The sequence below is a fragment of the Tachyglossus aculeatus genome, chromosome 2, assembly GCF_015852505.1.
Source record: "Tachyglossus aculeatus isolate mTacAcu1 chromosome 2, mTacAcu1.pri, whole genome shotgun sequence".
Taxonomy (NCBI): domain Eukaryota; kingdom Metazoa; phylum Chordata; class Mammalia; order Monotremata; family Tachyglossidae; genus Tachyglossus; species Tachyglossus aculeatus.
Genome location: NC_052067.1, coordinates 87,638,039 through 87,659,725, shown reverse-complemented (window position 1 = coordinate 87,659,725; position 21,687 = coordinate 87,638,039). Strand labels below are relative to the sequence as shown.

General features: G+C 41.8%; 1 protein-coding gene across 1 annotated transcript in view; it reads left to right on the top strand.

The window, feature by feature from the left end:
- L3MBTL3 (L3MBTL histone methyl-lysine binding protein 3) overlaps positions 1-21,687 on the top strand; it is a 158,896-nt gene that overhangs the window by 112,742 nt on the left and 24,467 nt on the right. Inside the window, exons 15-17 of the mRNA XM_038771269.1 lie at positions 1,363-1,477; positions 8,956-9,058; positions 20,900-21,049. Coding sequence (XP_038627197.1) covers positions 1,363-1,477; positions 8,956-9,058; positions 20,900-21,049 — 368 coding nt within the window. The remainder of the gene's footprint in view (positions 1-1,362; positions 1,478-8,955; positions 9,059-20,899; positions 21,050-21,687) is intronic.

Genomic DNA, 21,687 nt, shown 5'->3' with positions numbered 1-21,687 from the left:
CTTCTAGACTGTAAGCCTGATGTGGGCAGGGATTGTCTCTATTGCTGTTTAGTACTTTCCAAGTGCTTAGTACAGTGCTCTGTACACAATAAGCGCTCAGTAAGTATGATTGAATGAATATGTAGTAGATGCTTGATGTTGGCAGAGCACTGTGCTCTGTCCCTACTCTGTGCAGGGCACTGTTCTGGGTAGACACTCAGGGGACATTTAGAAGAATGGGAAGACAGAATCTCTGCCCCCAAGGAACTTGTCAATACCCCAGAGTTGGGGAGATGGGTAGTATAAAATTGTGTTGGTCAGCACCCCTTCCTTATTTCCTTCACTAGCAGGAGCCCCTTCCCTCACCCACAGCCCCAGAATACACTGGGAATAATGACTGGTGCAAGACTAGAGATGAGGCTTCCTGGAACACCACAGAGCCCAGACCTCGGAGTCTGAAGGTCATGGGTTATAATCCCATCTCCACCACTTGTCTGCTGTGTGACCTTGGGCAAGTCACTTCACCTCTGTAGGTTTTAGTTACCTCATCTGGAAAATGGGGATTGAGATTGTGAGCCTGACGTGCGACAGGGACTGTGTCCAATCCAATTTTCTTGTATCCTCCCCAGTGTATAGTACAGTGCCTGGCACATAGTAAGTGCTTAACTAATACCATATTATTATTATTAGTCAGAGTTCTTCCCTGCCACTTAGATACTCCTCTTCAGTAAGCTGCTTTCTACCAAAATGTCATCTCCCTCCCATCCCCTCCACTAAAGCAAGGCGTAAGCCTTTATGAAGGAGAAACGCACTTGTCTTTCCCTTTTGCACATTGCCTACTGGCCGAGAGGATGTTTGAATCCAGGAGTGGGCCCAAAGAAATCGTAGCAAAACTCTGTCTTTTGATTTTTACATTGTGCACAGTTTTGAGCTGTCGGATAAAGCCGTGTAAATCACCTCCCAGTTGGGTGTAAAATACCACACTGCCAGGCTTAAACTCGTAACACGTACTTTATTCAATCCAACTAAAGGCAGAGTGAGTTAGTTTCATTTGATTTTCTTGTCATGATTGTGTTGTACTCTCTGAGGTGCTACTACAGTGTTTACTGTAAGCACTCATTAAGCACCATCGATTGCCTGATTGATTGAAGTTATATATGGATAGTCTGACAGCATGATCCTCAATGCCCTGTTAATACTTGATTGATAAACTTTTCCATTCCCCTTGAATGAAGTCTTTTCAGTGTTTCTTCTAACTAGGCCAGCTGCAGCTCACAAACAAGTCAGTAAAGAGGGAAAGTGAGAAGCGGTCGGAGGATGGAGGGGAACTTTCTTGGTGGTGTTTTTGTAAGCCAAAATGCATTGTGCTCTGTCTGCCCTTAGGTTCACTTTGATGGCTGGAGTAATAGCTACGATTACTGGATTGAAGCCGATTGCCCAGATCTCCATCCCGTGGGCTGGTGTGCCAAGACAGGACACCCTCTGCAGCCTCCTCTTAGTAAGGAAAACTTGACATTGTGGTCACCCTGTAATGATTTAAAGATTTTCCCTCCTTTTGCCCACACATCACTCCCTTCCTCCACATCAGATCCTACTGTCTCAGCCCTCTGTGGGTCACAGAAGTTAACCTTAAGTAATGGATGACTAAAGTCAGTCAGTGGTGTTCATTGGATGCTTTACTGTGTACGGAACAGTGTACTAAGCACTTTAAAGCATTTTGGTGTTTGGTAGGCAAGAAGAGTCTCCCTTTCCATCCTCCAGCTGTGTTCAACAGCTAGTCTCTTAAAATAGGAGCAGCATGGTAGAGAAGCTGATGGCTGTTACCACATCCTGGCTTTTAGTCTTCAGCTGTGGCCAGTCTTGGGATGGGGGTAGGGGAGCCAGACTCATCACATTATCTTGCAGTAGTGGTTTAGGGGTTCAGGAGTGGGTGAAGGACAACGATACAGCCACCACTGCCTCCCTTATCTCTGCTTCTGTCTCCCCTGACTCTGAATTTGAAATTAAGGAATTTACTAGAAATTAAGCAGGAAAATTTCAAATTTTAATCATGTATTGTAAATTTTAATAGGTGAAAGAGCCTCTCCAGATTTTAAAAATCAATCTCTAAATACAAAATCATTCTTTTGGGCAGGGGAAATGAGCTCAGATTTCACGTTATCATCACCAAAGTTGGTTCCTGTTAATATAAATTGAACTGTAGACACAGGAAAATAAAACTGGGAAGTAAAGTACCTAAATTGGAGTGTGATTGAGCAGTAGCAAGGATAATTGACAATCCAATAGTCTATATGTTTGCATATTGATCAGTAGTTTCAAACCATCTATGTAGTATCTTATTTTGTATGCTTATTTAATCATTTACTTATCATGCAAACAGCTTGGAACTGCCTTTTTGCTATGTCGTGTACCATTGGGTATTCGGCAAGTGTTTGTTGATAAATCAGTCAGTCAATCAATGGTATTTATTGAGCACTTACTATGTGTAGTGCGCTGTATTAACCATTTTGGAAAGTACAGTGCAACAGAATTAGCAGAAACATTCCCCCCCATCTTACCTCCTTCCCTTCCCCACAGCACCTGTATATATGTATATATGTTTGTACATATTTATTACTCTATTTATTTATTTTACTTGTACATATCTATTCTATTTATTTTATTTTGTTAGTATGTTTGGTTTTGTTCTCTGTCTCCCCCTTTTAGACTGTGAGCCCACTGTTGGGTAGGGACTGTCTCTATATGTTGCCAATTTGTACTACCCAAGCGCTTAGTACAGTGCTCTGCACACAGTAAGCGCTCAATAAATACGATTGATGATGATGATGATTCCAGGCCCATAGCTAGCTTACAGTCTAGAGTTGAGCTAGCACAGGGTATACATAGGGTAATCAGATTGATAACAGTTTCTGTTCCACAAGGAACTCCTGGTCGTAAGTGGGAGCCGGAGGACGGGCATTTTATATATCCATTTTACAGATGAGATAACTGGCACAAAGAAGTCAAGTGACCTGCCCAAGGTCCCACAACAGGCAAGTGGTGAAGCTAGGATTAGATCCAGGGCCTCCTGATTCCAGCTCCTGTTCTTTCATTAGGCCCTGCTGTTTCCTGCAACAAAGTTTAAGCTGAGATTTCTAGCAGAGTATTTTGAGTTTTGAAAAAAAAAAAATGAAGAATGATAGTATTTTTGTCAGTCTGTTTTTAAAAGTTTTATTCATCTCCCGAAACTGTTTTTTTGTTAGTAAATGATATGGTGTCACCATAGTACAAGTCTCCTGAAATTTGTAAGTGCAGTCCTATAATTTCCCTTGAGTAATTTTCTTTGTGAAACAGTCTGTCATTTCTAGGCTACAGCCGTAGAAATGATTGTGGTAGAATGGCATTGTGTGCAATCTTATAATCTAATCTTTTTGTAGATAGAAGTGGAACTGCCTTGGCTTCTAGGGCTTCAGAGGCCTGCTTCTGTCTGACTGAGCCTGTGAAGAGGCCCAAGCACAGGTGGGGAGAGTTAAACCCCATATCTCCCAGGAAGATGCGTGGAAAACAGAAGCATGGAGAGGCAGAAAAGCAAAAAGGCAGCTAGGAGAAAATGCTGCCATGATGGTTGGCAAAACATAATAATAGTAGTAGTATTTGTTAAACACTTCCTACATGCCAAGCACTGTACTAACCAATCAGAGTCATTTATTGAGCACTTTCTATGTGTAGAGAACTGTATTAAAGTGTTAAAGAGAGTGCAGTTCAGTAGATTTGTATTTGAACTGTAGATTTGTAGGAGCATTCTAGTGAGGAGACAGACATTAATGTAAATAGACAAAATGACAGAATATAAGGATCTGAACATAGTTCCTGTGGGGTTGGAGTGGAGATAAATATTCCAAGTGCTTAAGGTTGACGTGGGTTGACATGGCCCACGTCATCCCCCGGGCCTGGAATGCCCTCCCTCTGCCCATCCGCCAAGCTAGCTCTCTTCCTCCCTTCAAGACCCTACTGAGAGCTCACCTCCTTCAGGAGGCCTTCCCAGACTGAGCCCCTTCCTTCCTCTCCCCCTCGTCCCCCTCTCCATCCCCCTCATCTTACCTCTTTCCCTTCCCCACAGCACCTGTATATATGTATATATGTTTGTACATATTTATTACTCTGTTTATTTATTTTACTTGTACATATCTATTCTATTTATTTTATTTTGTTAGTATGTTTGGTTTTGTTCTCTGTCTCCCCCTTTTAGACTGTGAGCCCACTGTTGGGTAGGGACTGTCTCTATATATTTCCAACTTGTACTTCCCAAGCGCTTAGTACAGTGCTTTGCACACAGGAAGTGTTCAATAAATACGATTGATTGATTGATTGCTGGGACTGGGGTGGGAAGAGAGTGTAATTGTGTAAGGGGTACATACACAAGTGACACAGGGGCAGGATGAATAGGTGGGGAAATGAGGAATAAGGGAAGACCTCTTGGAGGTGTGATTTTAGGTGAGCTTTGAAGTTAGGGAGAGTGGTGATCTGTAGGATATGAAGGAGGGAGTTCCAAGCTAGAGGGAGGGCACAAGCAAGGGGAGGTTGGCAAAACAGATGTGATTGAGGTACAGTGACCAGGTTGGTGTTGGAGGAGTGAAATGTACAAGCTGGGTTGTGGTGGGAGATTAAGTGAAGTTAGGTAGAAAGGGGAGAGCTAATTGTGGGTCTTAAAGTTGATGATAAGGAATTTCTGTTTGATGTGGAGGTGAATGGGCAACCATTGGAGACTTGACTGGAGCATTTTTGTAAGAAAAATCATCTGTGCAGCAGAGTGAGGTATGGACTGGAATACATACAAGATAATCAGTTCTTGTCACAGTATAAGGGGAAGCAAAGCAGGTATTTAATTCCCATTGTACAGGTGAGGAAACTGAAGCACAGAGAATTAGGCTCTTGCCATACCTTCCAGTAAGAAATGAAGACCAGGGCGTGGGGGGCAAGGAACAGGTGAGCAGGAGAGGTGAGAAAAAAGAGGTATTTAGCATCTCTTTTGGAAATTTTCAACCAATCAATCAATCAATCAATCAGTCCTATTTATTGGGTACTTATGTGTAGGCCACTGTATTAAGCACTTCAGTGAGTACAGTATATCAGAGCTGGTAGATACCTTTCCTGTCCACAAGAGCTTACAACCAAGTGCATAGCTACCTCTCAGAGTACTTCAGACGACTTCAGTGGCTATGAAAATCATGGCAGCAGCAGTTGCTTTGGCGCTCTTTGCTCCCTGGCCAGGAGAATTACTGCTCTGTCCTCTTGGTTCCAATCAATGAATCAGTCTTGTTATTATTATCATTATCACCATCATTATTATCATTACTGATATTGATAATTGTGATATTTGTAGGTGCTTATTATGTGCCAAGCACTGTACTAAGCCCTGGGGTAGATACAAAATAATCAGGTCCCACACGGGGCTCACTAAGGAGGAGGAAAGCAAGTATTGGATCCCCATTGTGCAGCTGAGGGAAACTGAGGCACAGAGATGTTAAGTGATTTTCCCAAGGTCACACAGCACACAAGTGACTGAGTTCGGATTAGAACCCAGGTCCTTCAACTCCCAGGCCTGTGCTTTTTCTACTTGGCCATGCTGCTTCTCACTTTCATTGAGTGCTTTCTTTGTGCAGACCACTGTATTAAGCACTTGAGAGAATACAATATAACAGACATGTTCTGTAGACATATAGACATGTTCCCTGCCCACCGTCTAGCTTACAGCTTACAATCTAGAGGGACTGTTCCAGTGCATGTTCCTATGTATGCAGATTTTTCTGAGGGTGAAGAGCAACTTCTAAAAATGGTTGAAAATCCCCAAAACCTAACCTGAATGTGGGAAAAACATTGATTTAAGTAATACATCATCAATCGTATTTATTGAGCGCTTACTATGTGCAGAGCACTGTACTAAGCGCTTGGGAAGTACAAATTGGCAACATATAGAGACAGTCCCTACCCAGCAGTGGGCTCACATATTTGCTCTTTCAGTTCAGTCAGTTCATCGTACCTACTGGGTGCAGACCACTGTACTATCCCCTTGAGAAAGTACAATACAGTTAGAAGACATGATTCCTGGGCTCCAGGAGCTTAAAATCTAGTAGGGCTAGACAGACACTAAATAATTACAAGTAGATCTAGTGGGGTTAGAGAGACACTAAATAAATACAAATTGCAGGAAAAAGAGCAGGAAAAATGGATAAGTGGATGAGTAAATACTTACATAGGTAGAATATATTAGTCTGTGTGTACAGAAGTGCTCTAGAAGATTCCTGAGTGAGCCCCATATGGGACAGAGACTGTGTCCTGTCTTATTATCTTGTACCTACCCCTGTATGTAGTACAGTGTTTAGCACATAGTAAGAGCTGAACAAATACCATCAAAAAAAAATCAGTATGGAGGGGTGGCAAAACTGCTGATATGGTTGAGAGAGAATAATCTGGGGAGAAGAAAATTAAATCAGGGACAGCCTACTGGAGGAGGTTGGGATTTCAGAATGGGGATAATTATGGCCTGGTACATTGGAAAAGAGCAAGAGTTCCAGGCAAGAGCAGAACCAAGGGGTCAGAGTTTGAAGGGGTGAGAATGAGGCACAGTGATATCGTGAGCTGGAAAGGAATCCAAAGTGCAAGCTGGGATGGAGGGAGATAAGAGAGTGGATAAGTGAGAGGGAGCTGAAGGAGTACCTTAAAGCTAATGGTCAGGAGCTTCTGCTTGATGCAGTGAAGAATGAAGGTTGGAGATTTTTGAGGAGTAAAGATGTCAGAACGACATTTTAGAGAGAGGATCCAGGCAACAGAATGAAGTATGGAATGGATACGGGAAGAAGCTGAAGGCAGGAAGACTAGTGAGAAGGCTGAGACTTTTCCTCCTTGGGCAAGATTTCACCAACTAAAGTGTAGTCAGATTTCTTGTCCTCCACCCACATTGTAATTATGCCTGAGACCTAGTGGCTATATACTTGCAATTTTCAGGCACTTACTGTGGACCTGGAACTTGCCTTATAATAAACAGAGTCAAATGTTTACTCAGTAGGAAAGTCTGTACAAAATTACATTTTGTGAGTGAAGTTTTTCAGTTTTTTGTTGGTCACTAAACTGGGAGACTTGGTAATTTTACATTAGGAGAGGCTCATAATCCTATACTGTTCCATTATATTATCTGTGAGGTTGTCAGATTATGCCAGGTCTTCACAGCAATTTCTACTAAAGAACACAAGCACTTAGTACAGTGCTCTGCGCACAGTAAGCGCTCAATAAATACGATTGATTGAATGAATGAATGAACACCAGTTGCTCAGAATTAAAATAAGAACAGAGAACAACCTGATTAATGACTACATAGTTTTTCTTTTCTTCTTTTATCGGAAAGTTGAAATCAAGGAAGCTAATCAATAACTGTGATAAACAGATGTCTTTCCTGAAGGCCCATCGGGAAGTCTCCATTTGACGTTCTGCTCTTTCAGCCTAGCAGCTGGAGGGTTCATCAGTATACACAACTGAGAAATGACTTAATTAACAAGACTGCTCTTTTTTTTTTACTCTGAATAGACAGATCATGCCAAAATTTGTTCCCCAGAGAATGCTGAACTTTTCCTCCCATGACCTACCTAGCCAGATGAGGTTTTGAATCAAACTGAATCAAGTAGTGGCCCACCCAGCCTGGTATATGCTGTCTTCAACAGTTGTCACAGAAAGCTAAGAGGAACGATGTCATGGCAGCCTTATTCATTCATTCATTCATTCTTTCAATCAAATTTATTGAGACTTATTTATTATTTATTTATTGTGCCTTATTCATTTAATCGTATTTATTGAGTGCTTACTGTGTGCAAAGCACTGTACCGAGCTTTTGGTGTCACATTGCCTGCCCCCAACAAACTCACAGTCTAGAGATGGATTATGCATGGATCTGCTAACGTTCCTAAAATTGCTCTCACAGAGCTCACTCAATCAATCAGTCGTATTTATTGAGCACTTACTGTGTGCAGAGCACTGTACTAAGCGCTTGGGAAGTACAAGTTGGCAACATATAGAGACAGTTCCTACCAAACAGTGGGCTCACAGTGTAGAAGGCTTTTACCATTTATCCAAATCCCTCTTAAACCACCTGGTAAGACTTTGGCCGAAAACTTTCTTCGGTAACAAATTCCATATAATTACCATCCATTGGATGTTTTTCCTTTCATTTGCAATGGCTTTCAAGCTTCATTGTGTGTCTCCTCATCCCAATGCTGTGGGATTTGGTAAACAATAATTCCTCTTTACCCTGCCCATAAGTGTCAGGTTTTTTGTAGTTATCAGTCACACATTTCAGTCACGTATCCTTACACCATCCTTACCACTCATGTATTCGCGAATCTACAAACACTACTTATGTATTCATTTATTTATATCTTTCCATAATCCTGCTCCCCAATGCATCTGTCTTCTCCTGCTCCCACATTTCATAGTAATAATAATAATTATTATTATGGTATTTGTTAAGCACTTACTATGTGCCAGGCACTGTTCTAAGCGCTGGGGTAGAAACAAAATAGTCGGGTTGGACCCAGCCCTGTCCCACATAAGGCTCACAGTCTTAATCCCCATTTTAACAGATGAGGGAACTGAGGCACAAAGAAGCGAAGTAACTTGCCCAAGGTCACAGAGCAGACAAATGGCAGAGCTTGGATTAGAATACACGACCTTCCAACTCCCAGCCCCGTTTTCTGTCCACTAGGCCATGCTGCTTGTCTATCTGCCTGTCTCTTCCATGAAATTGTAAATTCCTCGAAGGCAAAGACTGTTCTCTGCTTCTATTTCACTTTTCCAAATACTTAGTACAGGACTCTGCACACAGTATGCATGCAATAAAATAGGATTGCTTGATTGTCCCTCTTCTGCCTGTGTCCTCTGTTGGTTTTTTGTCCATTCTAACTCCTGTCCAGTCCAACGATGAACTCTGTCTCTAATTTTTACTCCCAGGCCCTCAGGAACTAGTGGAAGTCTCAGAACCAGGAGGCTGCACCACAGTGGGATGCAAAGATGTCGGCCATTTAAAAAGAGCCAGACTGTCGGGCAACCACAGGTACGTGCTGCAGGAAGACTATGTGTATTTGCCCTCTGCCTCAGCAGAGCTGTATAGTTTAGTCAGTGAGTGCTGCATGTACTTTTATAATAATACATTTTGCTTGCAGAGGGGGGATAAAGACCCCACCGTTCAATTTTGAAATCAGATCCATACCAAATGCAGTTGCCATGGTGAACGGATGAAAATGAGGGGTAGCGCTGTAGTTGCAAGACATCCTGGCAGACAATGCATTCACAGTAACTGAACATGCTGCCTGAAATAGATTAAGCTCAGCTACCTGGCTCTTTCCTAGAGGCGGCTTGGGTTAGCAAATAACCATCTTGGGCTTCACCTCTGTTTGGTTGGGAGGGGTTGTCCTTGTCACTGGGCCTAATGGTGACCCAAACGGGTGCTGTTATTTATTTATTTTACTTGTACATATCTATTCTATTTATTTTATTTTGTTAGTATGTTTGGTTTTGTTCTCTGTCTCCCCCTTTTAGACTGTGAGCCCACTGTTGGGCAGGGACTGTCTCTATATGTTGCTAATTTGTACTTCCCAAGCGCTTAGTACAGTGCTCTGCACACAGTAAGCGCTCAATAAATACGATTGATGATGATGATGATGATAGCTAGAGGCACATGTCACGATAGGCAGGGGGACTAAAGCAGAAACTGGTGAAAACTAGTGCACACTAATTAGAGAAAAGCATTTATGCCAGATAAAACAGAGGTAGATCAATGTTTTTTCCTTCCTCCGTTAATATACTGAAATTAAATGTGATTCACCTTTGAAATTGATGTGCACATTGGCTTTTAATAAGAAATGTGAAATATTGTTTATTGAGATGACTCAGACCCTTATAGAAGCCACAGTAGTACTTGTTTTTGGTGAAGTGTTAGCCTTTCAGTTTCACTGTGGGTTTAAAGTAATCCTCTTGGTATTTTAATCATAAAACAAAGTCTGTTTTTGCTATAGCAAATTTCACAGTGTCAGTATTCTGACTAGTTCACTAATTGGTTTGTCCTGTGCAAAGCGAGTCCTTTCTGCATGAACAGTTCTGAGAAAAATCATGAGATTTTTTGTTTATCTGGAGCCTACAGGTTTTAAGATCCAGGTCATTTTAAAACTGAAGATTATACTACTTTTTTCTCCTAGGAATTACCAAAGACATTGCAAAATGTGGATAATTAACCTCACCAGACCAGAGAGTTCTTTGAGATTTTCCTCTCTGAAACCTCTGTTTTATCTTATCTTCAGGGATTGTTTATCCCTGAAAGTCACTTTATTTTAGTAGCTCATTTTAGCACCAGACAGAAACTTGGGCTGTTGATTGGCAATTGGATTACAATCCAAATTCATTTTTCAAAAAAACACTCATTGCAGATTAGAAACTGCTTTAATCAAACCCAGACTGGGCCTCTTTCAGAGCTTGGACTTGTAAATCCAGATGGTCTTCCAACAACCATCTAGTGCCCTTTCTCTCTTTTTTTTTCTTTTTTATTTAGGGTATTTAAGTGCTTACTATGTTCCAGGCACTGTACTAAGTGCTGGGGTAGGTACAATTTAATCAAGTTGGACACAGTCCATGTCCCGCTTGGGGCTCACGGTCTTAATCCCCACTTTGTAGATGAGGTTACCGAGTGAAGTGACTTATCCAAGATCACACAGCAGACAAGTGACAGGACCAGAAAACATTAGAACCCAGTTCTTTCTACTTGCAAGCCCATGCTGTATCCACTAGATCATGCTGTTGTCTTTAGAACCAGTCCTGCCCCTTGCCCTGCATTTGGAGATTTGGAGGAGAGAAATTTTGTTTGTGTTCTCTTTGCTCCATGGCCTTTGGAGTTACTGAAATCAGTCAATTAATCCACATGTTTAGCACTTACTGTGTGCAGAGCACTGTACCCAGCACTTGGGAAATCTACAATACAATAGAGTCTTCAGAACACAGTCCCTGCCCACAAGGAACCTAGAGAGGGAGACAGACATTAAAATAAATTAGAGATTGGATATATACATAAGTGCTGTGAGGCTGGGGTTGGAGAGTATATTAAGATTGTCCTGTCTCAGGAAAATAGTCTGAAGTGTCTTTTGCGGGGTATTCTCAGGGATGGCTGAGGTTAAATCACATTCTAACTGACATGCCATCAAGTGGTGAATGAGAAAAGGTGTTCTCTGAAAAGAAGTGAAATTGGTTTTGTGACATTGCCTTAAGATCATGGGTCTTTTGAACTAAAAAATTTGCCAGGATCCTTGCAAGTACTAAATGATAAACAGAAAGTATATCATCATCAAAACCGGTCATTGACAGGGTCAAACACTGATGTTCAGTCCTCAGCAAATCAAGGCCACATAATACTAGGATTAGACCTAGAACTCAGAGTTGCCAAATCCAGGAAACCTGGCCCATGGCTGAAATTTATCATGAGCATTCTATAGACTGTGCTTTTTAATAGCAGATTTCCATGGCTGATTAATTATTTCTGCCTTCTAGATTTGATTCCCAAATTTAGCCCCTTTTCCTAATGTGACTGTAGACCTAATGTATTTTTCAAGGTTTGATTTTGCTTATAATTGAACATTTCTTGGCCTTGTTGAGGTTATGTTCCCGTCAACCTTTGACATGCAGTTTTTCATTTTTGACAAGTTGTTAAATATTAAGGTTAAGGGTAAGGGATGAGTTTGCATCCACTAATTGGCATAGCCAACTTTTGGCTTATTGATGTTTTCAGCTAAGGTTTTCAGATAGATTGTCAGTTCATTAGAGTAACTCTGAAGGTTATTATAATTACAGATTTGCTCTCCTAGGAAGTATTAGAAGTGTTTGGTTCTGCTAAGAACAAAGGCAGAGGGAAAGCTTGTTTAGTTAAAGCTTTGGGCTTTGAAAGAGGAGCAAGTTGGGAGAATATACTGATTTCCAGGCTGTTCCATCTGCTTATTCATTCTGGCTCCTCCAGCAAGTAACTTACCAAGCCGCAGCGGAGTCTGTTGATACAGTTCACTCATTACTGCTGCAGGCACAAGATGATTAAGGCCTGAACAAGTGTAGGGACAGAGGGCTTCGAAAAATAATACTAAGCCTGATTCAGGAGGTGGCAGATTGGATGATGGGGCAGGGGAGGGAATGAGGGAGGGCAAAGGTTCTAGGTGAAGTTTTCAGTTATAGGAGTTGTGGATGGGGTTAATTTGGGCAGCAATGGGGAAGATGGATGAAAGGAAAAATGATGAGTAAGTTCGTGACAGGGGCATCTGGGTAGCAGTTGTCCTGATACCAAGAAGATTTATAAACCCCTCTCTGCTGTGACTGAGCGAAACAACCGGTAGCCTCCCTTCCACGCCCCACCCTGCTGGGGTCCCTATTCCCGATCTGCTCTGTGCACACAGAGCCACAGGGATGTACGCTGTAACTGAGGGACCTCCATATCTCTCCCAGGGCAGCCCCCCAAACTGCTTCCCCAGAAACCAGCACCAGCTCTTCTCTGCCCCATCAAGGAGCCTCCATCATATCTTGCTTTCCACCAGCCAACCTGGAAAGAGACGAGCAGCCATAGGGAAACCACAAAACCTCGGGAAGATGAGTGACTGCTGTAGCAGTTACTGTAGGCACAGTTTTGTCTTGGACTCTGAATCCTGAGGAGCCTGAAATGCCACTTTTCCATCCACAGTACCCTGCTGATTTCAGTTTTTATTTTGTGTACTTCTTGTCTTTTTCATTGTTTTACATGTTGTGGTATCACTTCTTATATATCTGTCTTAGTCCCCCTCTTCGCCCTTGCACGTATGATTTATTTAAATGACTGTCACCCCCTCTAGACTGTAAACTCCTTCATTTTTTTTTAGTATTTCAGTCATTTATATTTATTTAAGCACTTACTATGTTCACGGCACTGTACTATGTGCTTGGGTGAGTATAGTATAGCACAGTTAGTAGACATGTTCCCTTCCCACAATGAGCTTACAACTTAGAGGGGAAGGCAAACATTTTATACGAATAAATAAATTACAGATATGTACCTAAGTGCTATGGGGCTAAGGGTGGGGTGACTAAAGGGTGCAAATCCAAGTGTGTTTGTTAAGCACGTACTCTCAGTGGAAAGTGCACAAACTTGGGAGTCAGAGGTTATGGGTTCAAATTCAAGCTCCGCCAACTGTCAGCTGTGTGACTTTGGACAAGTCATTTCTCTGTGCCTCAGTTGCCTCATCTGTAAAATGGGGATGAAGATTGTGGGCCCCATGTGGGACAACTTGATCACCTTATATCCTCAGCAGCACTTAGAACAGTGCTTCGCACATAGTAAGTGCTTAATAAATGCCATTATTATTATTATTATTATTATTATTATTATTACTCAGCACTGTTGTAGATACGTGGTAGTAATCAGATTGGACACAGTCCCTTTCCCGCCTAGGGCTCACCATCTTAATCCCCATTTTACAAATGTGATAACTGAGGCAAAGAGACGTTAAGTGACTTGCCTTTGGTGACACAGCAAACAAATGCCGAGCTCTTTCCTGTAGGCCATGCTACTGCTTCATTTATTCATTCATTCATTCATCCGTCATTTATTGAGTGCTTACTGTGTGCAGAGTACTGTACTAAGTGCTTGGAAAGTACAATTCTTGCACTGTGGACATGGAATGTGCCTACTGATTCTACAGTACAGTATTCTCCAAAGGAAGTACAGTGCTCTGCACAGAGTAAGTGCTCAATAAATGCCATTGATAAATATTCTTAGATTGAGTGCCCTTTGAGGACCAGGTGTTGTATCTAAATTCCCTCCTGTGCATTCTTTCCCATGGTGGTATTCTTTCCCACTCTGTTCCTGTAACACCGGCCTGTTCTCTGTACTCCCATCTTGTATAACCTGCCACGAACTCTTTACCTACATTCTCCCCTGGGCCTGGAATTCCTTCCCTCTTTTTATCTGACTGTCCACCATTCTTCTCACCTTCAAAACCCTTCTGAAATCAATTCTCCTCCAAGAGGCCTTCCAGACTGAGGCCCTAAATGAAGAGGCCCTTTATTTCTGCTATCCACCCTCCCCTCTGCATTTACTATGTACCTAAGCACTTTCATACTCATCCCAGCCCCACAATCCTTATGTCAATATTCTTATACTCTACTTCCCCTATTCCTAATGTGTTTTAATATCTGTGTCACCTGTAAACTGTAAATTCCTTGAAGTCAGTGATCATGTCTACCAACTCTGCTGTACCATACTTTCCCAAGTACTTAGTACAGTGCTCAATAAGTATTGCTGATTTTTTTAATGGTATTTGTTAAGCGCACACTATGTGCCAGGCAGTGTACTAAATTCTGGGTAGAAACAAGCTAATCAGGTTGGACACAGTTTGTGTCCTACCTGGGGCTCACAATCTAAATCCCCATGTTACTGAGAAAGTTGCTGAGGCCAGAGAAGTGAAATGACTTGCCTAAGATCACACAGCAGACAAGTGGTGGAGCAGGGATGAGAATCTAGGTCCTCCAACTCCCAGGCCCATGCCCTTTCCACTAGACCACGTTGCATCTCTAATTGAGAATCATGATTGATTGACTGATAGATTGAGTGAGAGTCAGCCCTTAATAAATGTTATGATTACTGTACTACTACCCCTGAAGAGAAGCAGTGTGGTGTAGTGGATAGAGCATGGACCTGATAGTAAGAAGGTCAAGCGCTTAGTACAGTGCTCTGCACACAGCGCTCACTAAATACGATTGAATGAATGAATCTGAGGTCTAAAACCTTGGGCAGATCACTTCACTTCTCTGTGCCTCAGTTACCTCATCTTTAAAATGAGAATTAAGACTGTGAGCCCCATGTGGGACAGGAACTGTGTCCAATCCGACTATCCTGTTTCCACCCCAGAGCTTAGAACAGTGCTTGGCAAATAGTAAGCACTTAACAAGTATTATTATTAGTATTATATGTATAATATTATGTGTATATAAGTATATATGTTTGTACATATTTGTACATATTTATTACTCTATTTATTTATTTTACTTGTACATATCTATTCTATTTATTTTATTTATTTTAACATTAGCCTGAGGTGAACTGTTCAAGATCTGTTTGCTTGTTAAGTGAAGGAAGCTCCTGAGACCCTGCATGTCATGCCAGAGGGAGCATTGTGAGTCATTCTCCCTGGTCCCTGCCATCACTGGGTTCCATTTCCCATCCTGTGCCACCCTACAAGGTCTCCCCCTTCAGTGGGTCCCTGCCCTGCCTGCAGGGGCCCTGGGCCAGAGAAAGGCACCAGCATTGGGGACGAGGGCTGGAGCCGTGGCAGTGGTGTATGGATTGTGGCAGATGCCCCACAAAGCCCGGAGCCACTGAAGAGGCTGTGTGAATGGCAATGAGAAGCCATTAGAGGTGGTGGTGGGGATACAAGGTGATCAGGTTGTACCATGTGGGGCTCACCGTCTCAATCCCCATTTTACAAATGAGGCAACTGAGGTACAAAGAAGTTAAGTGACTTGCCCAAAGTCACACAGCTGACTCCACAGCTGGTGGAGTCAGGATTAGAACCCATGACCTCTGACTCCCAAATCCATGCTCTTTCCACTGAGCCACGCTGCTTCTCCTAAAAGAAGCTCCTTCTACTTTACTAAAAGCAATGATAATAATGACTGTGACATTTTTATTGTATCTTTTAAGCTCTTACTATGCACCAGACACTGTACAAAGTGCTGGGGTAGATACACGCTAATCAGATTGGACACAGTCCATGTTCCACATGGGACTCATAGTCTTAATGCCCACATTACAGATGTAATGTAATGTAATAATGTAACAATATAATGTAATTTATTGAGCGCTTACTGTGTGCAGAGCACTGTACTAAGTGCTTGGGAAGTACAAGTTGGCAACATATAGAGACGGTCCCTACCCAACAACGAAATGACTTGCCCAAGGTCTCACAACACACATGTGGTGGGGTGGGAGTAGAACCCAGGTCCTTCTGACTCCCAGGTTCTTGCCCTGTCCACTAAGCCATGCTGCTCTGTTCTATAGAGCTTATCTTCTTGGTCCATCCGTAATGATCTTTGTAATGCAGTCATTGAGTATTTTAATCTCATTCACCATTCTACAAAAAGTGCAGGCATTTTCATTCATGTCATTCATTCAGTCATATTTATTGAGCGCTTACTGTGTGCAGAGCACTGTACTAAGCGCTTGGAAAGTACAATTCAGCAACAGATAGAGACAATCCCTACCCAACAGAGGGCTCACAGTCTAGAAGGGGGAGACAAACAACAAAATGAAACAAGTAGACAGGCATCAATAGCATCATAATAGATGAATAGAATTATTAATATATACACATCATTAATAAAATAAATGGAGTAATAAATATGTACAAATATACACAAGTGCTGTAGGGCGGGAAAGGGGGTAGAGTAGAGGGAGGGAGTAGGGGTGATGGGGAGGGGAGGAGGAGCAGAGGAAAACTGGGGATCAGTCTGGGAAGGCCTTCTGGAGGAGGTGGCCTCTCAGTAGGGCTTTGAAGGGGGTAAGAGAGCTAGTTTGGCGGCTGTGAGGAGGGAGGGCATTTGGTACCTTCTGGAGGCTCAGAGGGCCAAATTAGGATTGCGTTTTGGAAGGTGAGGGGGAATTTTTAATTAAACATATCGGGTTGCTTTGTGCTCTAATAACCTCTATTCTGACTTGTCAGATTGGTAAAGCAGAAATGTTGAATTTTAAGAGACAGAACATCATGTTTCTCATAGAGGATGGTTACTCTTGAGACAAAGCAGTGATGACTCATTTTTCTTTTTTCCCTTGCTCATTATTTTTGGGTAGCCATAAACTGCCTGGGGGGGAAATAGGTACATTGATTCAGTAATTGGGACACCAGGTATTCACTTAACAAATGACATGAATGGAATGTTGGACTTCTCCAAGAATAGGTAATTGCTACTTTAGAAAAGGAAAAATTTACACAAAATAACTGTAAATTTTTGCAACACTATAAAGTTTCTGTAGATAAAGTGATAATTTCATAATATAAATGAAAAAGAAAGCCCACATTTATAGAAGGTGCTTTGGTTGTTTGACAGGAATGATCACCTCATGTTTATAAAGTCTTTAAGTAGGTCTAGAAGACATCTAAAAAAATGCCTGGATTTTTTGGCTTTTTTTGATAATCTTAGAAACACACTCATTTATGAATCTCACAAATTTGATCCTTTTTGACTTGATGGTGCCTAATAAATGCCATTGATGTTGAGGATGATGGTATCCTGTAACTGATCGGGTAGAGGAGGCCATCTACCTCAATTTCTTTCCTTTTCAAGGGTAGCTGTAAAAATATTAGGGAAAAAAAATCAAAGGATTGCAAGTAAGAATGACATTGCCACAAAGAATGGTAAAGTACTTCTAGTCATCAAGTTATTTTCACCATATCCGTGACACCAAATATTTAGTTGGTTTCAGAAGTGGTCTGAGAATGATTTTCTTTGTAGTACTGTAGGATTAGGGATATGAACTTGTGGTTATCTTATTGCAAGATTAATAAATGTCAAATAGTTTGGCTCCAGAGGGTCTCTGTGCTTTAATTTTTTTTTCTAGCCTGAGATAGGGAGAAATGTAGAACGGGGCCTGAGCTACTGACCCTACCAGGTGGTTATTTCAGTCCAACAAGTGATTTCTTTATAGTTTTGTTGACCTTTCCAGCCTGATCTATCATGGAAAACAATTTGCTGCCTTGACAGAGGAGTTGTACATGCAAGGATCAGTACATACCACTTAGAACCAAGTTCAAAAACCTCACTGCCACCATCACCATAAGTTGTACTGAGTGGCGACTATGTGCACTGCATCTTATGAGGTGCTTGCAGGGGACAAACCCATGGTTCCTGTCCATGAGGAGCTTATGATAGGCCATAATTGAGAGAAATTTTATGTTAGAAACAGGAACACATGAGGATTGAGGTCATGGAATAGTATGGAATAATATGACTGGGAATGTGGACATAGTGGGACTATCTCCTGGAATAAGGCTTTGAAAGAGGGGAGGGAAGGTATTTGGAACACTTAAAAGGGGAGGATGTTCCAGCCAGAGAGAAAATCATGAGCAGTGGAAAAAAGGTAGGAAATTTTAGAATGTGGGGTTGGTGGGTGAGGGAGGAACAGAGAACAGAAGAAAGTGGATACGAAAAAGGGAGCAGAGGTTTTTGTTTATAATAATAATTGTGTTATTTGCTAATAATAATAATAGTGGCTTTTGTTAAGCACTTACTATGTGCCAAGCACTGTTCTAAGCAGTGGGGTAGATACAAGGTTATCAGGTTGTCCCACGTGGGGCTCACAGTCTTAGTCTCCATTTTACAGATGAGGTAACTGAGGCACAGAGAAGTCAAGTGATGTGCCCAAAGTCTTACAGCTTACAAGTGGCAGAGCCCAGAATTCAAACCCACAACCTCTGACTCCCAAGCCCAGGCTTTTTTCCACTAAGCTACACTGCATGGCTCAGTGGAAAGAGCCCGGGCTTTGGAGTTAGAGGTCATGGGTTCAAATCCCAACTCCTCCAATTGTCAGCTGTGTGACTTTGGGCAAGTCACTTAACTTCTCTGTGCCTCAGTTACCTCATCTGTAAAATGGGGATTAAGACTGTGAGCTCCGCGTGGGACAACCTGATCACCTTGTAAGCTCTCCAGCACTTAGAACAGTGCTTTGCACATAGTGAGTGCTTAATAAATGCTATCATTATTATTATTATTATTAAGCACTTAAACCCGGGTGGGCAGGGAGTATGTCTCTTTATTGCTGAATTGTACTTTCTAAGTGCTTAATACAGTATTCCGCACACAGTAAATGCTCAGTAAATATGGTTAAATGAATGCTATGTGCTAAGCACTGTACTAAGAGCCCGAATAGAGCAAAATAATCTGGTTGGACACAGTTTCTGTCCCATATGGGACTCATAGTCTAAGTGGGAGGGAAAATGGGTATTGAATCGCCATTTTACAGGTAAGAAAACTGAGGCAAAGGGAAGCAGAGAAGCAGGGTGTACTAAAGAGCATGGGCCTGGAAGTCAGAAGGGCCTGGATTCTAATCTCCACTCTACCACTTGTCTGCTGTGTGACCTTGGGCAAGTTACTTCACTTCACTGCTTCATTCCCTAATCTGTAAAGTGGGGATTAAGACTGAGCCCCATGTAAAACATGGACTGTGTTTAATTTGTATCTATTCCAGTGCTTAGTATACTGCCTGGCACATAGTAAGCACTTAACAGATACCATTAACAACAGCAACATGGGGAAGCTAAGTGGCTTGCCCAGGTTCACACAGCAGGCAAGGTGTGGTGCTGGGTTTGGAACCCAGGTTTCCTGACTCCCAGATCTAAGTGGCCGATTTGTACTTCCCAAGCGCTTAGTACAGTGCTCTGCACACAGTAAGTGCTCAATAAATATGATTGAATGAATGAATGAATGCTGTATCCACTAGGCCACTGCTGCTTCTCATGACTCACTTGAGAAACAGTATTTATGAAGAAGGAGGCATCCAGATTAATTTGGAAAGCAAAAGGCAGCAACTGATGATTCCATTCAGTCACACCTGTTTGATTATTGGAAAAATGGGGGCATGCAGGGGAGAGATTTGGGGTCAAGATAAAAGTGGAAGACAGTTGATGTGATGACAACAACCTCCAAAGTCAGAATCATGTTTTTGTGACATCATCAGCATTATGCTCTCCTGAAAATTCTACAAGACTTGGAATCCCAGCCCTAACACTGGATTGCTGTGTGACGTTGGGCAAGTTACAAAGCACAAATGAGAAAATATTATATGGATACAAGGTACTATGATTAAAACTACTGGCTCTATAGGAAATAGGTACAGACAGTAATTCAAGATAAAGTACAAGATTGTTGTATATCTGCTGTTGATCCAACAAATAATTTTCTGCATATGGAGAATAATTTGGATCATGAGCATGGTAGAAAATGTTTCAGGACACTATAAAGAACAGTGCAAAGGGAAATATTTAGCAGAGTAATACACAAGTTTTTAATTTTTTTAATTGAGCACTTACTCTGTGCAGAGCACTGAACTAAGCACTTGGGAGAGTTCAGTACAAGAGGGTTGGTAAACATGTTCCCTGTTCACCACAAGCTTATAGTCTAGGATGGGGGACAAACAGTAATATAAATAGTTTATAATATATAACCTGTAGATATTTTCATAACTTACATTTCAAACCTGGTTAAAGCATTGCCTCTTGGACATCATTCATTCATTCAATCGTATGTAATGAGTGCTTACTGTGTGCAGAGCACTGTACTAAGCGCTTGGGAAGTACAACTTGGCAACATCCTCCCCTGTTAGGTACTGCTAGTTTGGTTCTGAAGAACTGTCTGAAGAGTATGAGCTAGAGGTAATAATAATAATAGTATTTGGTAAGTGCTTACTGTGTGCCAGGCACCGTACTAAGCGCTGGGGTGGATACAAGCATATTGGACACAGTGCCTGTTCCATGTGGGGCTCACAGTCTCAGTCCTCATTTTACAAATGAGGTAACTGAGGTGTAGAGAAGTGAAGTGACTTGCCCAGGGTAGCACAGCAGACAAGTGGTGGAGCCAGGATTAGAACCCATGACCCTCTGAATCCCTGGCCTGTGCTCTATCCACTACACCGTGCTGCTCAGGAGCCTAGTCCAAAGTCTAATCACTGAATGTTGGTATAACCAGGTGATACCGATATGCAAATTGTGTGTTAAAATATTCCTCAAAGGTATATTGCTCTTATTCTTTTGTATTCGTTAATTTCATCTGTTTGGAGAGTCACGTCAAGTGAGAAAAGCATATCTGTCCTAACAGAAATCTTTCTTTCCTCTTTTTAATTTTCCAGTGCTGTCAGCTGCCCATATTCAGAAATAAATTTGAACAAAGAGCACATCTTCCCTGACCGTTTAAGCGGTGAAATGCCCCCAGCCAGTCCATCATTACCTCGGAATAAGAAGATAGAAGTGAATGAAAGCTCCGTGTCCCCTGAAATCAAGTAATAATGATCATGATAATAACAGTGAGAGTAAATTAGTCGTGGTAGAATGGAGAACTCTCTTTTTCTCAGATGAGTCATTCACATGGACAAGTAGCTTTAGATTATTCTGTCTAAAAATGACACATACCAACAGAACTGGCTAAGAGAGTCGACTATTTGATGTTGTAAGGAGGAGTTAGTCTAATGCCTCTGTTTTCCCTGAGGGGGTTGAAGCACTGCTGTAAAAACATTTGTTGGAGTTGGTATTTATTGAGCATCCACGTGGTTCAATGCATTATACTAAGCACCTGGGAAGGAGAAACAAAGTATACATTCCTGTTGATAAGGAACATGCTTATGAAGGTGACAGACTTAAAAGTATTTAAAAATAAAGTCAGTAATTGATTGTACAGTTGAATAGGCAGATATATCAAATACTGGTGGTGAGTATAAATACTTAAGTGCGGGCGATGGCTAGCGGATTTGTTGGATTTCAATTTTAGATTTGGCTGGAAAGGCATAGATAAGTCTGAGTTCAGTTGACTGTTAATCTCCACCAGTGTGAGAGATAAAAGGCAGGAGTTTGATGATTGTTATCCTTAAGCAGTGGATCCAAAGCTGTGTATCAGTTGGAAAGAATCAGCTAGGTAAGAGTG